Source organism: Hipposideros armiger, unplaced genomic scaffold, assembly GCF_001890085.2.
Source record: "Hipposideros armiger isolate ML-2016 unplaced genomic scaffold, ASM189008v1 scaffold_0, whole genome shotgun sequence".
Classification (NCBI taxonomy): Eukaryota; Metazoa; Chordata; class Mammalia; order Chiroptera; family Hipposideridae; genus Hipposideros; species Hipposideros armiger.
This window is the reverse complement of record NW_017731350.1, coordinates 4,226,475-4,253,881: the sequence shown is the minus strand read 5'-3', so window position 1 is coordinate 4,253,881 and position 27,407 is coordinate 4,226,475. Positions and strand designations below refer to the sequence as shown.

At 36.1% G+C, this 27,407-nt stretch overlaps 1 protein-coding gene across 7 annotated transcripts in view; it reads left to right on the top strand.

Moving 5' to 3' along the window:
• NCOA1 (nuclear receptor coactivator 1) overlaps positions 1 to 27,407 on the top strand; it is a 216,426-nt gene that overhangs the window by 150,675 nt on the left and 38,344 nt on the right. For all 7 annotated transcript variants that reach the window (XM_019648257.1, XM_019648425.1, XM_019648505.1 and 4 more), the window contains 7 exons: positions 374 to 551; positions 2,457 to 2,636; positions 3,917 to 4,012; positions 8,442 to 8,582; positions 15,983 to 16,130; positions 17,446 to 18,766; positions 21,889 to 22,069. In XM_019648257.1, the coding sequence (XP_019503802.1) occupies positions 374 to 551; positions 2,457 to 2,636; positions 3,917 to 4,012; positions 8,442 to 8,582; positions 15,983 to 16,130; positions 17,446 to 18,766; positions 21,889 to 22,069 (2,245 nt within the window). The remainder of the gene's footprint in view (positions 1 to 373; positions 552 to 2,456; positions 2,637 to 3,916; positions 4,013 to 8,441; positions 8,583 to 15,982; positions 16,131 to 17,445; positions 18,767 to 21,888; positions 22,070 to 27,407) is intronic.

The following is a 27,407-nucleotide window of genomic DNA, read 5'->3' as shown; positions in this document are numbered from 1 at the left end:
ACATCAACTATGAAGTGGACTCCCCAAAAGGGCATTGGTCCATCTGGCCCCCTAAGAAATGCTTACAACGTTATTGATTGTATTCCTCGGACTATCTTTTTCTATCCCTGAGGCCATATTGCAATTACCAATTTGTATTGTCTCATCCCTTCCCCTCTCCTTCGGTCCCCCCCTTTTTAAGTTGACATATTGGGTTGTCAGAAAAGTCATGACGTATATTTTTTGTTTTTTGTTGCAAAAATGCATCATGAGTTTTCCGACAACCCAATATATTTGTGATCTCTTTTTCAGTACAGAAGTGTATATGTTTATTTTTATTTCATCTTTTCACCTCCAACCTCTCAATCCTATTTTTTTTTTTTTGGCTTTGCAGGCTTTGGATGGATTTTTCTTCGTTGTGAACTGTGAAGGGAGAATTGTATTTGTGTCGGAGAATGTGACCAGCTACTTGGGTTACAATCAGGAGGAATTAATGAATACCAGTGTCTACAGCATACTGCATGTGGGAGACCATGCAGAATTCGTGAAGAATCTGCTTCCCAAATCACTAGGTACAAAGAAATATGAGCTCTCTGTAGCTTCTCCTCACATAATGTATGATGTTAGTATATTTATAACACATAGTGTTAGTCTAATATGTTATAATATATTTTAAATGTTTTTAGGTTTAATTTCAGCCTGAGTTGTAAATATGCAGGGGCAATGTCATCCGATAGCTTGTAAGAGCATTCCTTTATCCTTGTCCTCTAGATTTTGACGCAGTCCTGGGATAGCAGTGGGAGGCAGAACAGTTAGTTGCCTTGCCACAAGAAGCTTCTGCTCGAAATTACCTTTGTTTTCAGTTTTAATTATGTCCAAGAAAGAGACAAAGGCATATCCTTCCCACCACCCTGCTTAAAGGGAAAAAAGAAAAATGGAGGTGGAAGGAAAGAAGGAGAAATACACTGTCTTATTACATACTTACTAAAGTTAACATTTTTGGGTATAAGTGGATTCAACTCAGGAGTTCCAAGTGTAGTTAGACAGATTGTTCACCTACAGAGGAGCCCAGCTTAGTGGGTGGGTGGGGTCTGATTTCCAGTCTCTACTGCATTCTAAGGCGTGTGCCTACTTTTTCACCTATGTGTGGTCCAAAAGTGGGGGGAGGGCCTTGGCCAGAAATCCTATATAACCAAACCAGCCATGCAATAAAATTTTCTCCATAGCTCTTCAGTTTCTATATTGTTTACCTGGAACGGAAGCCTTATTTCTTCTTTGAAAAGAGGAGTATGACTCTGTGTTTATAGTAACTGGGGACCTGAAATGACTGCTTCTATTAAAATCACTAGTTTGATATTTGAATTATCAAGGGTCTTATGTATTGTGTTAGAATTATAGAGTGTAAATGACTTTAGAGGTAATAAAATGAATAGGTTCTGCTACTTCAAAAATGAGGCAAAAATTAAGAAATTAACGCAAACCTCACAATTGGCTCAGAGCCAGAACCAAGACTCCTAACTCCAGTATAGGCTTCTTGCCATGATTTCCTCTAACAGTTGATGACACTAGAGTGATGACATAGTAAAAAGGAAGGAGTGTTGATACAGAGGATAAGGTACGAAACCTGTTGGAAATGATGAGCGAACAACCTTAAAAACCCCCTGAAGGCCACCATGGTTTGACTAACATTTCAGCTGGGAAGTGGTGACCTGCCACACAGTTATGCTCACTTAACTAACATCTTTTCTATAACTGAATTCAATTTTCTCATACTGAATCAAGTGACATTTCTGTTCTGACAGTCATTTTTTTGTAATAACTTACTGATTACCCACAATATTCAAGGTATAGAATCTAAACTGTGCAAATAAAATTAAGCACAAGAAAAAATGGTTATTAGAAACCAAGTTTGGTCTCTATCTATTCTAAATATTTTTGGGGGGTCACAGACTCCTTTGAGAAACTTTGAACCCTCTCCCCAAAAAGGTGCACGTTCACACAAGCCCATCCTTAAAGAGTTCAGGCCTGCCAGGTTAAATCTGCTTAACAATGGACCTATGGTTTTCAATCATTTTTTATTGCCAGAGTATAACTGTAAATAAACGGAAAAGCTTATTAATTAACTGCTATAAAATTCTAAGTAAAAGAGCTAGTAAGCTATTAATTTTTAATTTTTGTCTTTAACTGTGTATAAAGACTGTTAATGAATTAGAGTATTTGTAAGACCTTATCTTTGAGGGCAGAAATTTTATGCAATCTCTTGGAAATTGTACAGTTTTCTAATTGGTAGACATTTAGATTTGCTGAGAAAGATAAGTATACTATTGCCTTAGGATTATGTTAGATCTGTAGATGTCTGTCTGTCTTTTAATCTGAGTGTATAATTAAGCAGATGGCTAAAAGTATGTCTTTTGTCTCTCAGAGTTTGGACTTTTTCACTTTATTCAAAGGCATATAATCCATTTCTTCTTCCACAGTAAATGGAGTTCCTTGGCCTCAAGAGGCAACACGACGAAATAGCCATACCTTTAACTGCAGGATGCTAATTCACCCTCCAGATGAGCCAGGCACCGAGAACCAAGAAGCTTGCCAGCGGTATGAAGTAATGCAGTGTTTCACTGTGTCACAGCCAAAATCAATTCAAGAGGATGGAGAAGGTAAAACAAAGGGTGGACTTAAGGTGTTTGGTTTTTCAAGGAATAGGGAAGTAACTGAAGACAAAAACTGCCTTCTTCCGACAGTGTCTTTGGTTACTATATTATACATCACAGTAGCTATTCAGTTTGCTATGTATTTCTTAACAGTTAAGAAAAAAATTGCTAACATCTAGAATCACCCCCTTCAAAATGCCCCCAAATTCTCAATGTTAAGCTGGCATGCCCACTAAAATGTCAAATTAAACCAACTTGCTGCCTCGAAATAAGAGATGTCACCAACTGCTGCCAGTTGGAAACGTACCAGATGCAGCAGGCTGTTGAACAGCTCTGATTTATTTTAAAGTTTTGAGTCTAGAGCGTAGGGAACATTGGAGAATAGAGTTAGCATTTTTGAGGCCATACAAGGTAATTTATAAGGAGGAAGCTCATAAACAGATGAAAACACAGTTGAAGCTCTAATGTGAACATGGTATTAACATGACATTAGTTAAATAGGTGACAGTGGGCAAGTTTTCCATGTGAACTGAGACTGAGCTAAGTTAACACCACAGATTAAAAACTCGAGTAAAGACCAGGGAAGGTAGGAGATGAGAAGTGAGTCAGGTGCCAGACAGGCCACGTATGTAGCCGGTCTCACCAGAGAGTGGGTGTCACAGTCAGCTGGGGACTTTCTACAAAAGACATAAGCAAGGCTGCCTTACATAATTAAAGTTCATGTTTAGCTGTGTGATATTGTGTGTGGCACTCTCAAAACAATTTGAAAGTGGGACTTTGAAAAAATTACAGATCCTACAACATAAAGTCCTCTGTCAAGGGCAAATTATGCTTCTTCAGAAACAGTTAAATCTTGTTTTCCTCATGTGATCACGATCTGCACAGTGATGATGAGATTAATCTTTGTACCATTAAGTACTGATGAGCATAGGAAATTGATTATAAAATTATATTTTAAAATCCACTGCGTTGCTTAAATCTTGCCAAAGCTACTTCTTCAAGTTGTTACCATCCCTGTCCATGAGATGCATCCTCAGTCTCCTCTAACTGATGAAAGAACATTCAGTGAGAAGGGGTAATTCATGCTAACTAGCTCTCTACCTGGAACTGCCAGTTTTTGGCTGCCAGCAATTTTATCTCTAGTATTTTACTGTTAGATCAGAATAACTCCAATTGTATCAGATCCTGTATCACATATTGTTTCTATAATTTTGTTAATGGCAAGTAATAGATGTGAACCATTTCCTACCCTCTTTCCTTCCATTTCCCCTTCTTGTTTTGGGCAGATTTCCAATCATGTTTGATTTGTATTGCACGGCGCTTACCTCGGCCTCCAGCGATTACGGGTGTAGAATCCTTTATGACCAAGCAAGATACTACAGGTACTAACTGCAATGCTCAGAATGTTCCCTTGCTGTTAGTGGCGTGACTATGCTTTTCTGACTAATTACAGCCAAAATTTTGTGTCCTTCTGTTCTCTGCTGTTCAGCTTCTGTTCACGAGTCTTATACAAAAAACATTTTAAATGATGATTTTGATATTGTTCATTTTAGACACTGGAATCGTTGTCATAAGCAGGTTGCCGGGGAGAACATTATCTTGTAACTTGCACATACCTATATTTGTTTTGATTATAAATTATTTTTCATAATCATGGAATAAAATGTCTAAAGAAATATGGCAATGTAGATATAAATATATTTATTTATAAATGGAGTATGGTTGTTTTAATATTATGCTTAAATGTATCTAGCTATTTTTTCCTTTATTCTTTTTCTTTGAATTTATTCAGCACATAATTATTGAATGCCTAGAAATGCCTGTCACTGTGTGATAGTTCAGGGTATATACATGGTTGAGCAGAAAGTAACAATGTAATTACAAATTGTGGTATGAGATGGTATAAGGTAACCTAATAGGGAGGACCCAATTTAAAACTAGCTGGTTAACGAAGGCCTGTCTGAGTAGCTGATACTGAACCCTTAAGTCCTGAAGGATGAGGCGGTGCCAGCTATGCAAAGTATAGGGTTAGATGGGGCAGTGAGGAAGGGGCCAGGTGCTTAATGAGTGTTTCTGATTGAGGAAACAGCCACAGAGCCCTAAGTAAAGACACAGAGGTGTGTTAGAACTGAAAGAAGGACAGTACAGCCACACAGTGAGTCAAGAGGAGGGCGTCTGAAAATAAGACTTGCTTTTAAAGGCCTCCTTCCAGTTGATTTTCACCAAAAACAAATTCTTATTATTATTTACAATTTGTAAAATATTTTTCATGTATTAGTTAATTTTATCTTCATTCTAACACACCAGGTTTTCATACTTTTACATCAGTTACATATGTATTACTCACCTTTCTAATTTAAAAACAGATACTACAGATAGATTTTTTAGCAGACTGAGATTTAAAAAGTCATTTCTAGTAAATTCTTTGTGAATATTTAGTTTTAATGTACTTTTTCACCTCTACCATTTGTTTATAAGATCCTATTATAATATTTGTTAATTTTTTAGTTCCAGAAATCTAATATTGCTATGTTGTGTGCTTTATTCTTGTGTTTTTAAAGGTAAACTATCAACTACTCTTACTAAAAGAGCAGGCAGGGATAAATTAGCACAGCCAATAGAATATAGTAAAGAGGATGTCTAGGAGCTTAGTAACACACCTCTGAGGGCGGTAATGATCAGTTACCATACCTTTGTGCATTCTCTTTTTGAGTCTGCTATGTACATGTTCCTTTCCATTTACCACCAGTGAACAACACTGGAAAATTTAATAAGCCCTTATTGAAAACCAAAAATATTATTACATGGTGGAAAAATAGGGTCCATTGAAAAATATAACTGGTCTTTTGTGTCAATAGAACCAAATAAGGGCTTGTGAGATAGCAGAATAAAAGCCTGTTGGAAAGGGTTAATGATTAGGCCACAAAATAAATGTGGGACATGAGAGAGTTCTAAAAGTTAGGATAATTTAGGAACAAACTTTCAGCTTTTCTTCATATTGCATTTCAAGAAATTTAATCCTAAATTGTATTGTTTTAAAGAAGACTATATTTTCCATAGAAACAATATTATCACTGGCAGTTTTGATTCTGACCAAGGATTCAACATTAAAATCTTAGCAATACCTGATTTTAAAATAAATTTATTAAAAAAATTTAAAATTAAGCTCTGGATCATAAAACAATTATAAATCTAGAGGGAACCTCAGAGATTACAGTCTAGCCTACCCATTTTACAAATGAGGGAATGGTGACTTTTCCAAAACCATACAGCTAATTACTGGAAGCAGACATCTTTAGGTCCTAATGTAGAGTTCTTCATTTATATTGCATTGCCTTCCACCACAACACTCTTAAAAGGGCATCACTGTACATACACACTTATTACACAAAAGACACCAAAAAAAATATAAGACATAAAATAGAAAGATGCCAGAGAAATATAAAATATTTTTAAAATGTAAAACTAACATTTTAGTATATCATAGAACTGATTTAGATAAAAAATAATTAGCTATAGTAAGTATTAGATACTTAATTCCTTAAAATTTTAGTAGCACTTTTTTTTTAATTAAAATTTTTGGGGGTGACAATGGTTAGTAAAATTACATAGGCTTCAAGTGTACAATTCTATAATACATCATCTGTATATTACATTGTGTGTTCACCATCCAGAGTCAGTTCTCCTTCCGTCACCATATATTTGACCCCGTTTAGTAGTACTTTTAACCCTACATGAGATGGTTCCTGTCCATTAAGAAAAAAGGAAAAAAATCTACCAGGAAATGCTGAGCTGTGGTTTATTTGGTTGATTGGTTGGTTGGTTAAACTTTCCTCTAGCAAGCAAAGGAAATCAACCTATTCATGATTCTCTTCTAAGATAGTCATTTCCTTACCCAGTTGCACGCTACCATCACTTTCTCCCCTCCCGTCCCACAGTGCAGATTCTCTTGCTCTCCTGTGGGCCAGTACTGACATGAACACATAAACATATGCACACACACATGTGCTTCTCCCTTGGTCGCTGCCTATGAGCAGTATTACTGCAAATGAAGATTATGTTACAGTGGATTCTCTGGTATAGCCAACTCCTGATCTCTGATGCAGTAAGAGACAATAATGAAAATGCTTTAAATATCCAAAATTGTGTAGAATTGTACACTTGAAACCTGTATAATTTTACTAACCATTGTCACCCCAATAAATTTGATTTTTTTAAAATCCCAAATTGTCTATAGTTTCAGTCACAGTGTTCATCAGGCTTTCCCCAAACTGTTCTCAAATAATGTTAATGTATTTTCTTTCTACCATCTCCATTTATTCCAACACTTGGGCAACAACCTGCTCAGACAGACTCGGGTACACAGATTCAAGAGGTCTCATAAATACTTCATTCTGAACAAACCAAGTGAAATATAAAAAGAACTGATTAGTTAAAATGAGGAGGCACAGACAGTCCAATAGATTTGAATTGATTGTGTGAGAAAAGGGAAGATGAGGAAAAGATACAATGAGGCATTCATAGAAGAAGACACATGAGTGATGGATGAGTCAACATGAAAAACACTCAACCTCACTAACTGAGGAAATATAAATTCAGACCCTAACTATTTTTCATTTACCATTTTTTACCTTGTAAAAAGAAGAAAACAAAGAAGCCTGACAATATCAAGTGATGGAAAGGATGTTGGATTAACAGTAACTCTCATATAAGCTTCTGGGAAATAGTTTAATGTTATAAAGTTGAACATTCACATAGCCTACAACTCAACAGTTCTATTCCTACATATGTACCCTAGAGAAAGTCTCACACACAGGTACTACCATGGAAAATGTGAAAGCTGTTCATAGCAGCACTAATTGTAATGGCAGAAAACTGGGAACAATCTACATGTCCATTGACAGGAGAATGTAAAGACAGGGATGTAACAAAAGCACACACTTAACGGAATGGTATTGATAATGTTTAAGTTCTGAATTGGATGGTGGGTTTGCAGGTTTTCATTTTATTAATCTCATTCTTACTTCATATGTGTATGTATCCTACCCATATTATTTTGTGTGAATGTAAGATTACATAAAAAATAAAATAGATGTGAATAATCACAAACAGGATTAATTGGCCCCAAATTAACAAAGGAATAATTTACCTGAATTCTTCCATAGCCATTTAGGAAATGTTCAAATGTGATAATAGCAAATCACCACTAAATTTCATAAAGCATATGTTCTGTGTACAGAGTACTTAGCAAATCTTAATGTTCTCACTTGTTATCCTTTTCTGATTTAACTTGTGTTGCCTTTCGTTTTTGTTTACTCTTAAATGCAATATTGCCTACAGCCCAAGAAGAGGTAGAAAAGGAAAGACTTGCTTACTTTCTCATATTCTCTTAGTTATTGGAAATTAATTAAACCAAAACAATACATTCATCACTGCTTCTCCTTCCTCAGTGAGTGATTCAGTCATTAGTGTATAGAGAGGAGGATCCAAAGAGCCAGCCAGAGGAAATAGACTGGCATTAGTCTCTGCAGCTTCTGATCTCTATAGTATGACGTTAATACTCGACTGGAATTGAATTTTAGAACAGGATATACCAGTACGTAACATACTCCAAGGCCAAAACAATTTTTTATTATCATGTCATTGATATACTTTGTTGCCATAGATAATAAACGTTAATAGTGCTTTCTAATGTTTTTTTCCATTAAGCATTTGGGAGGCAGAATATTTGAGATAAAGTTGTTAGTTTTGAAGTATGGGTGATTTATATCAAGAGGCTATCATAAATGAGAAATTTCATTCTTTGTGTAGGTAAAATCATCTCTATTGATACTAGTTCCCTGAGAGCTGCTGGCAGAACTGGCTGGGAAGATTTAGTGAGGAAGTGCATCTATGCTTTTTTCCAACCTCAGGGCAGAGAGCCATCTTACGCCAGACAACTATTTCAAGAAGGTAAAGTTTTTCTCTCTCAACTATTTTCACTAACCTTGCTTTTTACGAGTGTTGAATAATTTATATGGAACTTATGGCTTGATAAGTATTTTCTCCAAATTACAGTTTTTGCAATGATCAGTTTTAGGAAAGGAAGAAATGGGTAAGCAAAGTAATTCATGAGTGGATCCTGAATTTGGGGATGCACATTTTAAAGAACAGGATATCATGTGATGGTCACTCACTCATTCATTTATTCATCCATTCAGCAGACGTGTCAAGTTCCTCACATACACAGAACACTATATAAGATGCCAGGGACACTGAGATGACCAAGAAGCAGGGTTTTCCCTTCAAGGAACTCAAAATACATTAGGAGAATATATGACGGACTTAAAGATCAGTCAGACATGGACTATAATAGAGGTATAACCAAAAGAAGAAACAAATGAATTCTGACTTGAAGAATCAGGGATGGCCTCAGAGAGGAAGTGATGGCTTTCAAAGATCATTCCCAGCAGAACAGGAATGTCAGAGGGCTTCTAGATAACACAGATCTCTATCATGTTTACCTCTTGTTGGTTACAGTACCTGCATCTCCTGACTCAGGTTGAAGTTTCAAGTTAAAAATATGTCATATGAAATTATTAAGTAATACTTGAATAGCTGCTGCATCATAGTAAGTCTGTGGGGGTATTAAACAAGTATATTCCCTGCCCTTAATGGACTTAACAGTATTATGGGGAAGACAGGGGAAATTATCTTAGAATAACGGCCAGAAAGTTCATAGAGATTCAGAGCTAAGGGATTTTGATGCACTTTAAAAATATTGCCATGTAATTCTGGTAGCCTAATACTCCTCTTGCAGTGTAATTTATTCTCCAATCTCTTAAGTAAATAGTTTCTTTGGAAAGAGACTTTGTATGGCTGTTTCTGAAAAAAATTTTTAAATATTTTTCATTATTTCATCATCCTTTTTAATTTTAACATTTTCCTATAATATTAGGTTTTCTAACTTTACAGATGATTTTTCATTCATTACATTTTAGGTCAACTGCTACCTAATGATATGGAAGAAACAGCTTTTTTTTTTTTTTCCCAGGAAGCCATCTGTATGAATCTTACTAGTCTGGTCACTTCTGGGGCAGCTACCTACAGACCAATGGTTGACAAGTTGGCCTCTTACTAGACTGATAGCATCCCCAAAGATAGTATTTCAGTGAATAGGTCCAAGAAGCTATATTTTTAAAAGTTCCCCAGGGAATCCTAAAGTGCAGTCAACGCTTGGAAACCATTACAATAAGCAACTAATGCCATCCTCTGGTTACAAACTTTGTGACTTCCTCTACCTAGAGTGGCACTTGACTTTTGCATAGATTTGAGACTCGGGGCACTGTCTACCCTCACTGCCTCAAATGCTGAAATATATGATACTCTCTGATTTTTGCCTTAACTTTGTAAGCTGGACCTTCCAAGACTTTACTTAACAGACTTTTAATTTTATTTGCCTATAATTTATATACATTTCCACTAAGGCAAGTCAGATCTAGAATATTGTCTCATTGTCCAAATGAGTAGGCTCCCCGTAGATGTGACTGACTACAGATTAAAGTTCTGTGTTCTGAAACCATTAGAATTCTCTATAAAGTAGGTTGATTAAAGCATAATAAGTAACTAATCTATCATAAACATCTGAAGTGAAACAATTTAGAGTAAAAATGTAAAGACATATAATTCAACACCTCTTCCCCATTAGTCATTTCTGATGTCCTTTCTTCCACTTTTTTTAGAAAAAAAATTCTCAATAGAAGTAACTGGTATTTTTCTTAGAATTAAGTTGTTCAGAGTTCACATGACTCTCTTTCTTGTGTTTTGGAGATTCTGGACAACTTACCAAACAACATTCATGGATTGAACACATCTTTTTCTGATATTTTATATTCAGCAATATCTAACCTGGTAAGAAAAATGTGATCCATGAAACACTTATGCGAGAATCACCTGTAAAAGATGTTGACCTGCTAAATTAAAATCTTAGGTGAGGGACCAGATAAGTTAACCAGCTCCAAAGGTAATGCTTACATACAGACATACCTCGGAGATACTGCAAGTTCAGTTCCAGCCCACCGCACTAAAGCGAGTATCACAATAAAGCGAGTCCTAATCATTTGTTGGTTAGAGGATCCTGCCTACAATTTGTAAAAAAAAAAACACAAACAAACAAACAAAAAAAAACCCAACACCTGTGAAGTGCTTTCTGTAAAGTGCTATAAAGTGCAGCACATTAAAATGAGGTATGCTTGTACATCAAGTTTGAGAACCACTGGTCTGTCAAGAATGGAGAGAGGTATAAATTTGCATTTGCAGAGTCTTGCTGCCTCTTCACTTAGGGACAGTGTGAAAAGAGTGAAACAAATTATGTCACTGCATCCTTGATTTTGTATAAAACTTTAAAAAAGTTTAAAAGTTTGTAAAACTCTATAGTCATTAATATTTAGGCAAGAAAAATTTGTCCTTCATCTGCCTTCTTTTTTCCTGCCCATTAATTTGCTCTTTGAAGGCAGTGGCTGGTATAAAATCTTAATATGCATTAAAAATTTAAGTTCTTATTTAGTTTTTTTATGCTTTTGACAGTGAACGCTCATGGACTACTTTTCAAAGGAATTTACCGTTTTATTTTCAGAATCAAATTTGAAAACATATTTCAGCCAAAGAATACATGGAAGCATTTAGCATAAACTAGATTATAGCATTGAGACTAGGGGGAAATGGGTATCAGGATTACCTGAGGAACTTTTTAAACTAGGAGAAGGTCCATGCAGGTATATATTGTTTGGGAAATGTTCCCACATTCTGTTCAATTTGAAACCATTCCTTTAAAGAAAGGTCTAGGTTAAATGTGTCCCATAGTTCATCTGGGACAGCTGTTAAACCAGATTTCTGGACTCCACCCCACTAATGAATTCGAGTCATAGTCTGAGATGTTTTCTTACAGAGAAGTTTAGAAACTATAAACCTAAGTTCCACAAGATATTAATAGTTAAAACTAGAAGTGATGTTTCCTGCTGAATTAAGTTTGGGCAATGTTTCAGTCTCCCACGTTTGGGGATTCGTAAGACGTATTTAAGGCATTTAAATTTCTGGGAAGTCCTACAATAAACGTACCTGTTTGACTTTGTGACCCAGACTTATTTTTCCTCAGAATACTTCTTTCTGTAGCACATCTATCAGCACTTAGGGAAAGTAGTAGCCATGGGAAATGTTGGGCTAGATAGCCTATGAAAGTTCTGTTTACCTACTATCAGTGATGTAATGGATCGTTTCTTGTCTTTGAAAGATGTCCATGATATATTATTATGTTAAAAAAAATAGGCTAAGAAAGCACAGCATATATAATATGATCTCACTATTGTATATCTATTTATCCAATTCTAGAAGGTTCACAAAGTGTTAACAGTGGTTGTCTCTGAATGATGGGATTACAAATGACTTACTTATTATTCTTTGTTATTTCTGTGTTATCTTAACTTTATAATCACAAAGTTATTTTCATTAAAAAAATAATCACAAGACAGTTGGAAGCAGTTCATAGTATCAAGAAGCTTGGAAGCATTGCTATAAAACATAAATGTCCATATAAATGATTAACCAGAATGTTCTTTGAGACTTGTGTAATGTGGTTAATTCCATGGTCCATATAACAGACTTAACTGAAAATCTTTTTATGTCAAACTTCGTTGAAAATATTTAAAATATGAGTTTATTTTCCTTTTTTGGAAATTTTGATATACTGAATAGAGTTTACTCAGTGATGATTGAAAATCATCTTAGAGCATCTAGGGGTTATTGTTTTTCCTTTGTCTTAATAACAGTTTTTTCAATGGCATTCTTTCTGCATATATCTAGGGAAATACCAAAAAGGAAAAGAAACCTCTACCATCATTGACCTATGCTACCCTGCCACTTATTTTATACCTGCCTATTTAGTTAACATCATTGAGGCATACTTGTTGAGTTTATCTCAGCACCAAATTGGGTGGAGTAAAAAAAAACAAATATCTCTACTTAGAGCAGCATAACTAAAGAGGACGGTTTCCTTTGCTTCATAGCTCTGTTGAGGGGAGGCCTATTCTTGGGTAAAACAAAAACAAGAACAGTTGCCATCAAAGGTTCTTTTAAGAATTTCTGGGGTGTCAGTAATACACATCAATAATATCCCCCTCCACTAAGTGTTCTAAAAATTTTAGAAATGGACGCAGGAGTCAGTGATCAAACTGCTAGCTACATGCCTGGCAAAACTAATGAGAAAACAAGGCCAGGATCCATGATCAAAATTAGAATCCAAATAGTTTCGTCTGGGACTAAACCTTGAAACCTATTTATGGGGAAAATTTGGTGTGCAGAGCAAATGCTTATCCAGCCAGCTCTGTAAAGAATTGTGGCTCCCTTACTCGTATCTCAATTCAAAATATTAGTGATTATTATACAGGGTTGAAGCTCTTGGTGTAAATGGTGTCTAGGGATCAGCTGAATGTGTATATCATTCAGGACATATGTACTTCGGAACCTGCTTATTTGTTGTTTGTGTTTTCTTTGGTGTTTATTCAGGAAATATTCATTCAGTGCCTGCTACCATCTAGGCTCCACGCTTGCTATTATCTCATAACTTTATAGGCTTCATTTTAGTGATGATGGGCAAAGGTTAATTTGCATTAGTAAGTCCTAAACTTGAAAATGACAAAGTCAGAATTCAAGCCTGAATCTGACTCCGAGGCGCTTGTTCTTTTCATTGATCCATGCTGCCTTACTGTTGACCTGTCCATCTGAACAATTGAGCAGGAGAAGAATTTTACTTAACTGGATAGTCTTAATTAGGTTCTAATTAATTAAAGTTTTACTTTATTTAATATTGCCTTTTTCATTTCAAAGAATGAATTATGATGTGCTAAGTCGTATTCCACATATTATCATCCCAAATAAATAACCTATCTTCAAAACTTAAAATGTAATCATTTCCTTGTATTAATAAAGGTTCTCCAATTTTGGAATTTTTACTAATTTAGATATGGTCCGACCAGTTAAGGCTGCATAATAACCAAAGGACTATTGATGTTTCAGTAATCTACATTAAGTATCTTAATGTTCCCATGGTAGCCTAAGTTTCTAGTTCTTCCTCACTTTATAAGTCTTGTTACTAAATCAAGAAATTTGTCTCCATTGATTTCCATTACAAAAGTAAGTCTAGATTCTTACAAGAACAAAAACATAAATTGAGATATAAGGATTTGAGAACATAGCTAAGATTTAAAATCTGTCCTTTAAAGAAAAGTTGTGGTAGTTGATCACAAGTCAGTATTAACCTATTTAGATGAGATTTAGGCTGAGGATCAATCAGCAGGTACTCTGTGATTTTATATACAAAACATCGTTCACAATTCAATGGAGAGTAAAAAACAAGAAAGGGCCACAGTACTAGCCCTTCTTATGTTGATTCTAGCTGAAGAAGAAGTGTGTGAAAAGTTATTTACTTTCTATTCAAAGAGCTAGAAAAGAAATGTTTAGGAAGCAATGAGAAATAAGATTGGAAATGCAAGTTGAAGTAAGATTATGTAGAGCTGTGCTGTTCAATATGGCAGCCAGTAGGCACATGCTTCTGTTGAGTACTTGAAATGTGGCTAGTGTGACTGAAGGGCTGAATTTTAAATTTTATTTAATTTTGAATGTGAGTAGCCACGTGTGGCTGATGGCAGCCATATCGGACAGTACTGCTCTGTGGTAAAGAACCAGTGAGTGTTTTGCTGCAAAATGAGGCGATCCTAAAGAGCAGTGAACAATGATGAGGAAATAGACAAAGTGGCATCAGCAAAATAATATGAAATATATTGTTTCTTATCTGGCCCTTTATATATTTGTAGCTTTATCTAATTATCCCAAATTAATAATTGATCTAAAAATGCCACTTTTTTGTTGTAGTTGTATTTTCTAGAATATGTTGTTAAAAAGATAGTAATAGTTGGGAATTGTTAATATTTTATTTTAGGGTTTTGCTCTAGCAAACATTTACTTATACCCTTATACAAAAATTATCAGTTTCCATAAAATACTCTTCATCATTTATTGTTTCATTAGATACTAAAATTCTTCATGTGCTATATTTGGTAAATGCGCCAGTGATTTGGCTGAAATTGCCAGATGGGTAAGGAATTCAATTGGTTGGACATAAATCTTAATCCTTTCAATTAAGGTTATATACTGGTTTTGGTACTTAGGCAAATTTATGTATGGTATAGATTTACAACATATTATGCCCTCTTCAGTTTATATGATATACCCAAGACAATAAAATAGAGCATGTCTTCTTTTTACTCAAAGTAGTAGGTAGCTTCAAAAATTATTTATTAATTGGTCATTTTAAGCCTTTTTCACATGTCTTGAAAATGTAATTGAAGCCCTTTCTGAAATGTCTTTGAAAAATAAAACTAACATTTATTACAGGCTAAATTATAATATTCATTTGTGGTAGTAATTCTTGTGTTTCAGTGGATATGATTTTTAACTTTGGTATAGCTGAATCTACCTATTAAATCTTTTTTAGAATTCTGTTATATTAGTAAAAGATCAATGATATTTTCTTAGTAGTCTGGTATAGCCTTTATTTAATAAATACCAATATGGTTAGAATTTTGTCTGCTGTTAATAAAGCTTTAAGACAAAAGTAAATTATGTTGTTTATGTAGTCATTTGACTGCCTTAACCTAGTTTTTGTTTCTTGTGTTAGTAATCATTGGATTTATCTTAATTTGCTCACTAAAATAAATTCAAACATCAAAAAATAATACATATATATGGATATAATAATCTCTCAAACAGAACCTTAGTGATTCACATTCCTCAGTGGAAAGTTAAATTGAATTTTAGTTAAGAAACTCTGTACACTAAACAAAACTTGGAGAGTGCATTTTATGGTATGTGAATTATATCTCAATAAAGCTGTTATTAAAAAACTAGCCAGCAAAAGAAAAAAAACTTGTTAGACATAATACTGAAAGTGAGAGGGAAGACGGTTACTTCATGGTATGTTTAATGAACACTTAATAAATTTTAAGAGCCTCCCCATTGTAGGGAAGATTAAGGTTGATTTTTTTTTCTGGTTTGGTGTTTCTTCATAATCATAATTTGTATGAGGAGGCACCCATTCAAGTAGGACTAAATTAAAACTTGTCATCAGGTGGTATATTTCAACCAGAATCATTTTCCCCCTCAGATATCTGCTTTATCTGAACTATTTTTTTGTCTGAGCAGGCAGCAGGTGGAAGGACATTTAAATTGAGGTTCTAGGTAGAAGTAAGGCTTGGTAACTCTCCTTTGCCCAAAATACAAGTGTCAGAATTTTAACTAGGTTTCTCTTTTGTTTGAAACAGTGATGACTCGTGGCACTGCCTCCAGCCCATCCTATAGATTCATATTGAATGATGGGACAATGCTTAGCGCCCACACCAAGTGTAAGCTTTGCTACCCTCAAAGTCCAGACATGCAACCTTTCATCATGGGAATTCATATCATCGACAGGTACTACTTATTTGGAGAGCTTCATATGAAATAAGTCAGTTCACAGATCTCTTCTTGGAGAAAATATTTTATAATCTTGATGGCTAAAAAAGAGAAATTCTACATTAGGCATTAAACCAGTGTGATGAGTATATAATCAGTGTATTCATACTGGGTTTTATAGTTTTGTCGCATAACAATAGCTGTGTTGTTCAAAAAGGGAGACAGGAAAGGTGAGGCTGAAAATATGTGTGTTAGGGGTAAAACCAAAAAGGTGGCTAAAAATTTCCAACTTTCCATATATGAACTTATGGTCTTATGAAAGATTTTAGAGTTTGTTGATATTGCTATTTTTATTTTTAAATGTTTTATTTTCATTAGGGCAAACTCAATGTCTCCTGAGTTCAAGTTGACAGTTTCTCAGACTACAAATCATTAAATTATCAACTTGAGTTTTTGGATGTCATTTCCTCTAAATTGTTCTCCTCTCTAAATATATTTTACGCTGGAATATGTGGTAAATTCATGGAACCATTTTTTTATCCTATGAATTATTTAAAACCCTACATTTACAACTATTTAAAATTTAGCATTAAACAAAAACAAAGACATTTCCCCTCACTTCATCTTTTCCTCATCTGATATATTTGCTTATTGGAACATGGTAATACCAGTCACAAATCTGTTGTCATAATTATGGATTTGAGTAAAGAACATGATGGAAATCTGAATTCAGTATTCTGCTTTTTTCTAATTTTAGTTTAATTTATATGCTATGCTTGTGAGTGGAATTAGCACAGTTCTTTTTCTCATATTGTGAGTTCTCTTTCAAAACATCTGCTATGTCTGCATATCACCCTTTTTAATTTTTACATCAGTGACACAGTATTTTCCTTACCCAGTCTTCCTCTTTGGAGTTGAAATACTTAAAAGCTGTAACAAGGGAGTCATGAATAAATGCTTTGTAAACAGAGATGTGGGAAGTTTCTCTTTCAACCAAAACTATTATTGTAATGTTAATTATTTGTATTCAATTTTGAAAAGTTTAAAAGTACATATATTAGATTTTTTCCAAAGCCAAGAAAGATTTCTTTCCCATGTAACTGAAACCATTATCAAATTTACAGGACCATAAGCACTATTTTCTATTAAGGGTGCTAATATTTCACAGTAGTACTAACAGTCTACCGTTTTGCCTTAATGTAAAGTGATACAGAAGCCCTTGATAGCTTGGAATATTCATGAGGTGACTGGTCTTGTTTTGTAATATGCATCATAAAAATGTTTTAATGGAAACCAGTAAAGATGTTTGAATAATAATGTCTTTTCTCCCTAGGGAACACAGTGGTCTTTCACCTCAAGATGACACTAATTCTGGAATGTCAATTCCCCGAGTAAACCCCTCCGTCAATCCCAGTATCTCTCCAGCTCACGGTGTGGCCCGTTCATCCACATTGCCACCATCCAACAGCAACATGGTATCCACCAGAGTAAACCGCCAACAGAGCTCAGACCTTCATAGCAGCAGTCATAGTAATTCTAGCAACAGCCAAGGGAGTTTTGGATGCTCACCTGGAAATCAGATTGTAGCCAGTGTTGCCTTAAACCAGGGACAGGCCAGTTCCCAGAGCACTAATCCCTCGTTAAACCTCAATAATTCTCCTATGGAAGGTACAGGAATATCCCTCGCACAGTTCATGTCTCCAAGGAGACAAGTTAGTTCTGGATTGGCAACAAGGCCCAGGATGCCAAGCAATTCATTTCCTCCTAATATTCCAGCATTAAGCTCCCCTGTTGGCATGACAAGTACTGCCTGTAATAATAGTAACCGATCCTATTCAAACATCCCAGTAACATCTTTACAGAGTATGAATGAAGGACCCAATAACTCCGTTGGCTTCTCTGCCAGTTCTCCAGTCCTCAGACAGATGAGTTCACAGAATTCACCTAGCAGATTAAATATACAACCAGCAAAAGCCGAGTCCAAAGATAACAAAGAGATTGCATCCATTTTGAATGAAATGATTCACTCTGACAACAGCTCTAGTGATGGCAAACCTCTGGATTCTGGGCTTCTGCACAACAATGACAGACTCTCAGATGGAGATAATAAATACTCTCAAACCAGTCACAAACTAGTACAGCTTTTGACAACAACTGCGGAGCAGCAGTTGCGGCATGCTGACATTGACACAAGTTGCAAAGAGGTGCTGTCTTGCACAGGCACTTCCAGCTCTGCCTCCGCTAACTCTTCAGGAGGCTCTTGCCCCTCCTCACACAGCTCACTGACAGAACGGCACAAAATTCTACACCGGCTCCTCCAGGAGGGAAGCCCATCGGATATCACCACTTTGTCTGTGGAGCCCGATAAGAAGGACAGTGCATCTACTTCTGTGTCAGTGACTGGACAGGGCCAAGGGAACTCCAGCATAAAACTGGAACTGGATGCTTCAAAGAAAAAAGAATCGAAAGACCATCAGCTCCTACGCTACCTTTTAGATAAAGATGAGAAAGATTTAAGATCCACTCCAAACTTGAGCCTGGATGACGTAAAGGTGAAAGTGGAAAAGAAAGAACAGATGGAGCCTTGTAACACAAACCCAACCCCAATGACCAAACCTGCCCCTGAGGAAATTAAACTGGAGTCCCAGACCCAGGTGGGTAATTCCTCACTTTACAGGATGGTCATTCCTAGTTATTTTTTCCTTTTCATTTATTTTATTCCAACCATAGGCCTTATTTGGATTCAGACTGGTTTGCCCTATCCATTGGTTTATATCGAAAGGTTAGTATCAGTGGTTGAAAAATCACAGGATATCCTCAAAAGTTCTTTGGGACTTTGGAGGGCTATAATATTAATGCAGCATTCTAAGGAAGTAGATATTTCTTTTCTTTCTATAAAATCAGAGTTTACATCTTTGGAGATTTTTGAAAAGACCTTTCCTGCTCCCTTCTGCCAACCCCACCTATTGAATCCAAGTGTCTGAGAATAGAACCCAGAAATCTATGTTTTAAAGAAGTTCCCCCAGAGAACTCTGATATCTACGCTAAGTTTGGAACCTCTGATGTGAACAACATGGGAGAGAAATGTGAGGTGGACGAGGCTGCCTAGACTGTCTTGCTTTGCTGTTTAATTTATTTGGAAACATTTTCTAAGACTCTTTTTCTCCTCATTGGATTCTAACCACACTCAACCCCCATCAGAACAGGGACTTGGGTATTCTGGGTGGTAGGGTATATAACACTCCCTGAAAAGTAAATGCAAATAAATCTTTGCGTAAATTGTTATGGATTAGCAACCTCTGTGCTTAGGCTGGGTTGGGGGTGGGGTGAAAACTAACAGGCAGCTTCATTTATTGAATAGTTGCTGTAAACTCTGAAGGAATTACAAAAAAAGAAAACAGAAAATATGGTCTCTCCCCTCTAGGAGCTTATAGATTATTGAGACAGAATGTAGACATCCATGAAATAGCTGAAAATGTATTTACAAAGCAGTATATCAATAAGGCTCTCCATTGTGAAACAAGATTCAAAATTAGCATACATAGGCCCTTCAGCTTCTTCAAGCAGCTTTCTTTCCTGCCTTTTTCTCACAGAAATCTCTCTCGTCCCTCAGACACACTATACTCGAGGCACATGGAAATCCTTGCCATTCCTGGGATAAACCACGTCTTTTCTAAGCATCTTCTGCTTTGCTTTCCTTTCTGTGTCTTCTGAACTTCCTTTCACTCATCTTCACAAACCAATTCAGACATCATGTCTGTAAAACCTTCCCCAATAGCCCTAGTTGACATTTGCTGCTTCAGCGCTCTCATAGTGCTTGCGGTCGTTTTTGTTTACTATTTGTAATAATACTATTTTGTTATTTCTTTATGTGTGTGAGAGATAAGACTGTCTCTCATGTTTCTTGGTATAACTAAATTAAGGTGTTTTTAAGCTGAAAAACAACTTTAAATTATGACTATAATAAAATTCTCACTATAAAATTAACTTTAAAAGTAACAGCTTTATAAAATAAAGCCGTTGTGTACAGTCCTGGTATATCTGTTTTGGTGCCCATGTACACGCATTTTTTCTGAGTTTATACCCATGAGTGGAATTGCAGATCATAAGATATGTGTATGTTCATCTTTAGTAGAGATGCCAGCTTTCCCAGTGTGTGAGAATTCCTTCTAATTGTTCCACGTTCTTACTAATACTTGGTATTTTCAATCTTTTAAATTTTAGCCACTCTGGGTCTGTGTAGTAGTATCTCTTAGTTTTACTTTGCATTTCCCTGTTAAGTGTTTATTGGTCATTTGGATATCTCCTTTTCTGAATTGCCTGTTCAAATGTCTTGCCCGTTTTCCCACTATGTTGTCTTTTTCTTAATGACTTATAAGAGTTCATTTGCATTTTAGATGAGTCTTTTATTGGCTATGTACTTGCAGATATCTTTTCTTGCCTTTTCCTCCTCTTACCGGTGCTTTTTGATGAAGTGAAGTCCTTCATTTTATTTTATTTTATTTTTTAAAGATTTTATTGGGGAATTGGGGAAAGGGAACAACGTTGGGGAATCGGGGAAGGGGAACAGACAAGCTGCTGTCCTTTTGTTCTTCAGTCTAGTTGTGGAGGACGTTGCTTCACTGGTCCATGTTGGTATTATCATTGCGCTTTTCCCGAGTTAGGCAGTCACTCACTGGCTATTGGACGGCCGCACACGGTGGCTCACAGCAGCTCATGCCAGCTGCCAGCTGCTCACGGTAGCTCACGGCAGCCCACTGTAGCTGGGGCTGCAACCTCTACACCATTGCTGGCAACTCATGGCAGCCCAGCTCCAGGTCGAGGTGTTGTTCACCATCTTAGCTATAGAGGGCGCAGCATCACTGGCCCTCATGCGGGAGCCGAACCAGGGCCCTGCTACTCAGAGCTGGCGTCCCAAACCAACTCTTAACCAACACGCCACTCGGCCGGCCCTGAAGTCCTTCATTTTAATGTAGCCCAGCTTGTCAATTTTTTCCTTTACAGTTAGTACATTTTGCACATGTGTAACAATATGTTCAAAAATGTTCATTGTAGCTTTATTTGTATTAGCCCCAAACGGGGAACACCCCCAAATCCATCACAATAGAATTTATAAATATGTTGTGACATAGTCATACAATAGGATACTATTCAGCAATGAAAACAAACTACTGCTACATGTGACAAGATCCCTGAACTTCAGAAATGTAATGTTAAGTAAAAGAAGCCAGACATTTAAAAAATACATACATATAATTGTATTTATATAACCTAGAAATATTAATTTTAGTTGAATTAAATAATAAAATACAAACAGATATTATATGTTGATGAATTAACTCAAAGTAATCATAGTAGAATAATACTGTGAAATAAAAGCCAGTTTTCTCCTGTGCATAACCTCAGATACATGTAGGCACTTCCTGTATATTATAGAAAACTATTTATGAAAAAGTTTCCCAAACTTTTTTAAATTATAAAAAAAAAAGATACACTGTAAATTTATTTTTCATCACATCATAAAGTCATTTTACAAAATTTTGAAAAATGTGACAGGAAAAAATCACCCTTGACACTATCATTATAATACAGTGCTCTTGACACCTCTTTCCAGTCCAATCTTTTTTCAATGTATGAATTTTATACCAAGATATATTAGATAAATAATATGTGTATATTATCTTGTATCCTTCAGTATATTATCATAAGCATCCAAAATTTTTTAGATCATGTAAGTATAGAATATACTTTCTCTAACTTTGGTTTCCATTCTTAGTTTACAGCTGACCTTGACCAGTTTGATCAGTTACTACCAACGCTGGAGAAGGCAGCCCCGTTGCCAGGCTTATGTGAGACAGAGAGGATGGATGGTGCAGTCACCAGTGTAACCATCAAATCGGAGATCCTGCCACCTTCACTTCAGTCTGCCACTGCTAGACCCACTTCCAGGCTGAATAGTACGTGTTGAGGACACAACCTCATTTTAAACATTTAATGATAATACTGAGTGAGCAGTGCTTTGTCTCTCCTCATCATTGCATAGAACTTTTGTTTGTTGAGAGTAAAATTTCCATTAGTGCCATTATAAATAATATAGTTACCTTTAGACATACAAACGTCATTCAGCTTGTGTATTTTAAATTATAGCATAATATCTACATGTTTGTAAATTATGCTAAGGTGAATAGTTGATGTTAAGGAGAGCAGTTTTGTGTTCTTACCCAAAACATTCCATAGCAGCACTTTCAGAAATTAATACTGGGTCAGATTGTTTCCCAAAGTGTCTTCCTTGGACACTAGTCCTAAGAGTTGCAAAAAGAAGGATTTTGTGCTAAAATATGCATACACTGCAAATGCTACATGGCACCTACATTATTCCTCATTAAAAGTTCCTCAACTAAAGTTCCATAGTGCATGTTAAAGGTTTTAAGAAGTCCTATGTTAAAGAAACCACTTTAGATTTCTTTAATTCAGCATTTACCAAACTGTTCTTGATTATGGAATTCCTTTTCTCAAGTAATACATGTTACCCTACAGAATGAGTTTTCCGTGGAGCACTGTTTAGAAGACAACTGTGTTGAAATAATTCACCACTGCTCTAGCCATGTTAGCATTCTTCTAATTAAGAGACATTTTGATAGTATAATACTTCAAATTCATGAAGATAGGACTCTCAAATTTTTTTCACCTATTAAATTTTAAAGTTGAAAAAAAAAAAAACAGTGGTGATAATTCCATTGTGTGACTTTGAAACTAAAAGAAACTAACCAACTCACTTTCAAAATTTGCCGGGATTCCTGACCTAAGTCTGTCACTCTTCTGATGGGATCAGATGTAGAACTCGTTTATTTCAGTCTCACTGCAGATTTTAGCTGTCATGACATAATTCCTGAAAGTTTACCAGGATTTCCAGGCAGCTGGAAAGAAGACTCTTGAGTCATCCCTGACATTTTTGGAAGCAGTTTTTCAACTAATAGATAAGAGCAGAAACTCTAGATAAGAGCAGCAGCATAGGTTCAAGTCACATTCTCCATTTTTATTAAGTTATTTCAAGTAAATAAATTTTCTGAGCCCTATTCTCTTTATCTGCAAAATGAGAGTTAGATGAGAGGAATATGAAAGTCTCTTCTAGGTGAAACTGAGAGTCTCCAGACTCTGGGCTGTCAGGCCAGTTGGAGAAACAGTAAGGTGCGGAGCTGAAAGATGATAAAGTGGAAGTCTGCATATTGATTGGTTTTATCCTGGTCCTTTACCCCATCCTACATGGGAGTCTGGAGTCCTACATGGGAGTCCTACATGTTCTATTTTCATGATGTGGAAAGTTATGGTTTTATACCTTTGCCAAAATTCATTGAACTGTACACTTAAAATGGGTGTATATTATAGTATGTAAGTTATATATCAATAAAATTTACTTTAGAAATATATGAGGTTAGAATGATTTTTAACCTATAACTAGGCATCTAAATTTCCAGTAGTTATGAAGGTAGGATAAAGACATTTTCAGGTATGAAAGGGCTCAACTATTTGATGGTATACCCACCTTTTCTAGTGAAGGTCCTAGAGGATATATTTCAGCAAATAGGGAAAAAAACAAAAAAGAGAAAGATACAAGATCCAGAGGATACAGAGGACCTGAAAGGAAGTCCAGGAATGATAGCTGATCCGCAAGATTAGGAAGCAACCAATGCAGGTCGGAATAGGAGCCTGAGTCCTCAGGAAAGGAGGAAATAGACTTGCTCTCTTTGAGTTTATAGGAAATATTACTGATTGATAGGTTTATGTAAAAAATGTGGAGGTACCTGAAAAACTCCTAGAAAAGCAGGCAAGTAAACAAATAGTAATTATTAACTGCAGAAAAAAGGAAGCATAGTAAAGAAAGGAGGTTTGATCCTAGTGCACAGTGTGATTTAGCAGTGAGTAATATTTGCATAGTCATGAGAATCTAAATATTAACTTCTAATTTTATAAAAAGCTGTGATCCCAATCAGAAAATTGGGGACACAGGAGGTAATAAGAGAGGTAGGTGTGAGAGAATGAAGACCTCATCTATCGTGATGGGAAGTCAGTAATCTAAAATTTAGCTAGCAAGAAGCAGCAGCATATGCATATTTAGAAATAAATAGGCAAATGCCAAAGAAAACAGCTACACAAGATGAGAATGGGTGCCTCTGTTGAAAGGTGAATAACCAAAGGATCAGAAGGGGTAAGGCAGGAAACTGCTTTTATTCATAATGAACCTTTGGGTCTTGACTTTTAAAATTATGTATATGTGTTAATTAGATAAAAATTAAAGTTAATAAAAATAGAAAGTGCTCTACAAGTCCATGAAAGTGGCGTGTTTTTCCTTCGTAGTCTGTCTCGAGGCGGATAGCTTTTTTTCTCTCTTGAGATTTCCTCCTCTAAACACAGCTCCTTATATAAAAGTATGTAAATAGGCCAAGATCTGTTAAGCCTGTGCTGAAGTGTTGGATGGCGAAGGCCAAAAGCACAGAGGGAGAGATACTGAGATATGAGGGGAGGATGATAGAGGCAGATGCCAGTCTTCAGTGTTTCCATATAGATGAGGAAGAAAGAATTCAAGAGGCATAAGGCTAAGGAAACAAGTGGGGCAGGAGAAAGGAAGAAAGAGTAAGGATTGGAGGAGAAAAACAAAGAAAAAAGAAGATGGGGACAAACATACGATAGCATATAAAAGGGAAGAGAAGGAATAACCGCTGATTCTCCGTGCCCTCTAGCCTCTATGCTGTTCACCACCACCTTTTACTAGAACCAGAGTCCACTGTTGAGTGCCCCGTTCCATGTCTTACCCTTGTGCCCATGCAGGAAAATTAAGCATCTTTCTTTACTTTAGTCTTCATTCTTAAACTGAACTGTGTCAAGTGCAAGTGTCTTGCATAGGACAGTTTAATTATCATCATATTTTAACCTGAGATACACCAGTTAGAACTTCTGGATCTATGTGCCAGGGCCCTTTTTTCTCCCATACTTTGCACAATATCCTGAGAGAATCTCTGGGTCAAATTTTCTAGATCAAAACTGAATCTTCAATCATGTCCACTCTGCTCTTCAATCCATCTGTTGATTTCTTCTGATTGCAGCTATCATGTTTTTAATTTCTAGAAATTAATTTTCTTTTTCATAAAAGTCTATTTTTATGGATATAATAGACTTTAATCTGTAATGATAAATTTATTATACTTTATATTATATGTATTATACTGTAGGACTCATCCGTTTTTTGTACTAGTCCTATTTCCTTTGGAGTTACTTTGTTAAATTTGCCATCTCTTTTTCTTGCTGTTGGCTTCTCTTGAATGTTTGGTGAATTTGGACTGTCGGTCCATATACAGTTGACCCTTGAGCAACATGGGTTTCAACTGCTTGGATTTTTTTCAATAAATACTATAAATGCATTTTCTCTTCCTTAATATTTTCTTAACTGCATTTTCTTTTTCTCTAGCTTACTTTATAGTAAGGGTACAGTAAATAATACATATAACATACAAAATATGTGTTAGTCAACTGTTTTATGTTTTTGTTAAGGCTTCCTGTCAACAGTAGGCTATTAGTAGTTACGTTTTGGAGGAGTCAAAAGTTATATGTGGATTTTTGATAGTGGAGGGGTTGGGGGATTGGTACCCCAACTTCTGCATTGTTCAAGGGTCAACTGTATACTGAAAAAGACCTAGAATGGAAAATATAGGTAGCTAAGTGTTTCTTTCGCTAAAGTGAGAATCCCTTTTGCTCTGGCAGGGAATGTCGGCTCTGATTATAGAAGACCTGTTTCTATAAAAAGTTGTTGTGAGTGGGAGCTGGTGATGGGCAAATCCCTCGTGTCAGCCCTCACACCCACTTTGGGAGATTCCCTGAGCAGAACTCCTACTTTGAGTCCTGCACTTACCACTTTAATCCCATGGGCAGATGCCAGAGTCAGCTGCACGCAGAGCAGGGGCCTGGTGGCAGCTGTTCCCTTGTCCTTTAATTATCCCTGATCCTCTACCCGCTCCAGTGACCACTGAGCTTGAAGTGGTTCCGCTGTTCTCGGAAAACTCCCTTTTGGAAAATCTTCTCTTTGTCCCGCTGCAAGTTTTTTAGTTTAGTTGAAGTTTCACCCTCAGTTTGTTTCCATTTATTTTATCTTTCAGCAATTCTTCATTGTTCTGGTCAGCTGCCTTGTTACTTCTTTTGCCTTTCCTCCAGCTGTACTTATTTTTCCTGTTTTCTTTCTTTTGTTCTTTCAGTGATCTTTCCAGAGGGAGAATAAAATACAGGTGATAAATCTGCCACATCCAACCAGAAGATTTTCTTAGGTTGATTTACACATGAGAAAACTAAGGTCCAGAGAATGAAACCACACACACACACACACACACACACACACACACACACACACGCGCGCGCGCGCGCGCACATGCTATCATACACAGACAAAAAGATGCCCAAGTTAATGTGTACAGAGCTAGGATTTAAATCTCAGTCTGCCAGGTTTCCAAACATGCTGTTTACATGCACACACGCCAATGCAGTGTGACTAGGAGATTTAAATAATGTTGTTAGAAAGATGTACTACAAGAGCAGGGCATCCAGATACATACCGTTTTCTCAGTGTAGACAGCTGAGGAGGGTATTGTCAACCAAAATATGTGCAGCACGCCTCTTTGGCAGCACTGTCCAAACCTCCTCTATGTCCTTTTCACCCTCTTCAAACCCCTAGCCTTTAAATGGTGGAATTGACTTTTGATATTGTCTGAAGTTACTTGGAGCCAAATTTATTGATCCAAAAAGAATCATACTTTTTTAAGTCAAAATCAAAATTAGATGTAACTGTAAGGAGATGTATTTTTTTGGAAGGACTCATCCACTAGTTAAGACAGATCTAGAATTCCAAAAATATTTGAACATTGACAACATCACTGGAGTAAGTGAATGACCTCCTGAGGCAGTTGTTTTATGCTCTGTGAACATACGCAATCTGAGATGACTATTTTTAAAATCTTATTAATTTACAGGACATTAAAAATACTGCGTAACTCTAAAAGTAATGTTTTACATAAAACATTTTTAGCACTTTAAAAAATCTATTTTGATGTCCCTGCTTTCGAGGTTATATTTAGTGTGTTGTGCCTATTAGTAGGCATCTTTTTTCTATTCCAAAGCTGCAATGAATAACCTTATGTAGAAATAATTTACTACATATAAGAGTCCCTGAAATACAAGTTCTGAGTAGAATTGCTGGGTCAAAGAATAGATAAGACTGCCAAATAGCCCATCTTAGATATTATACCAGTTTTT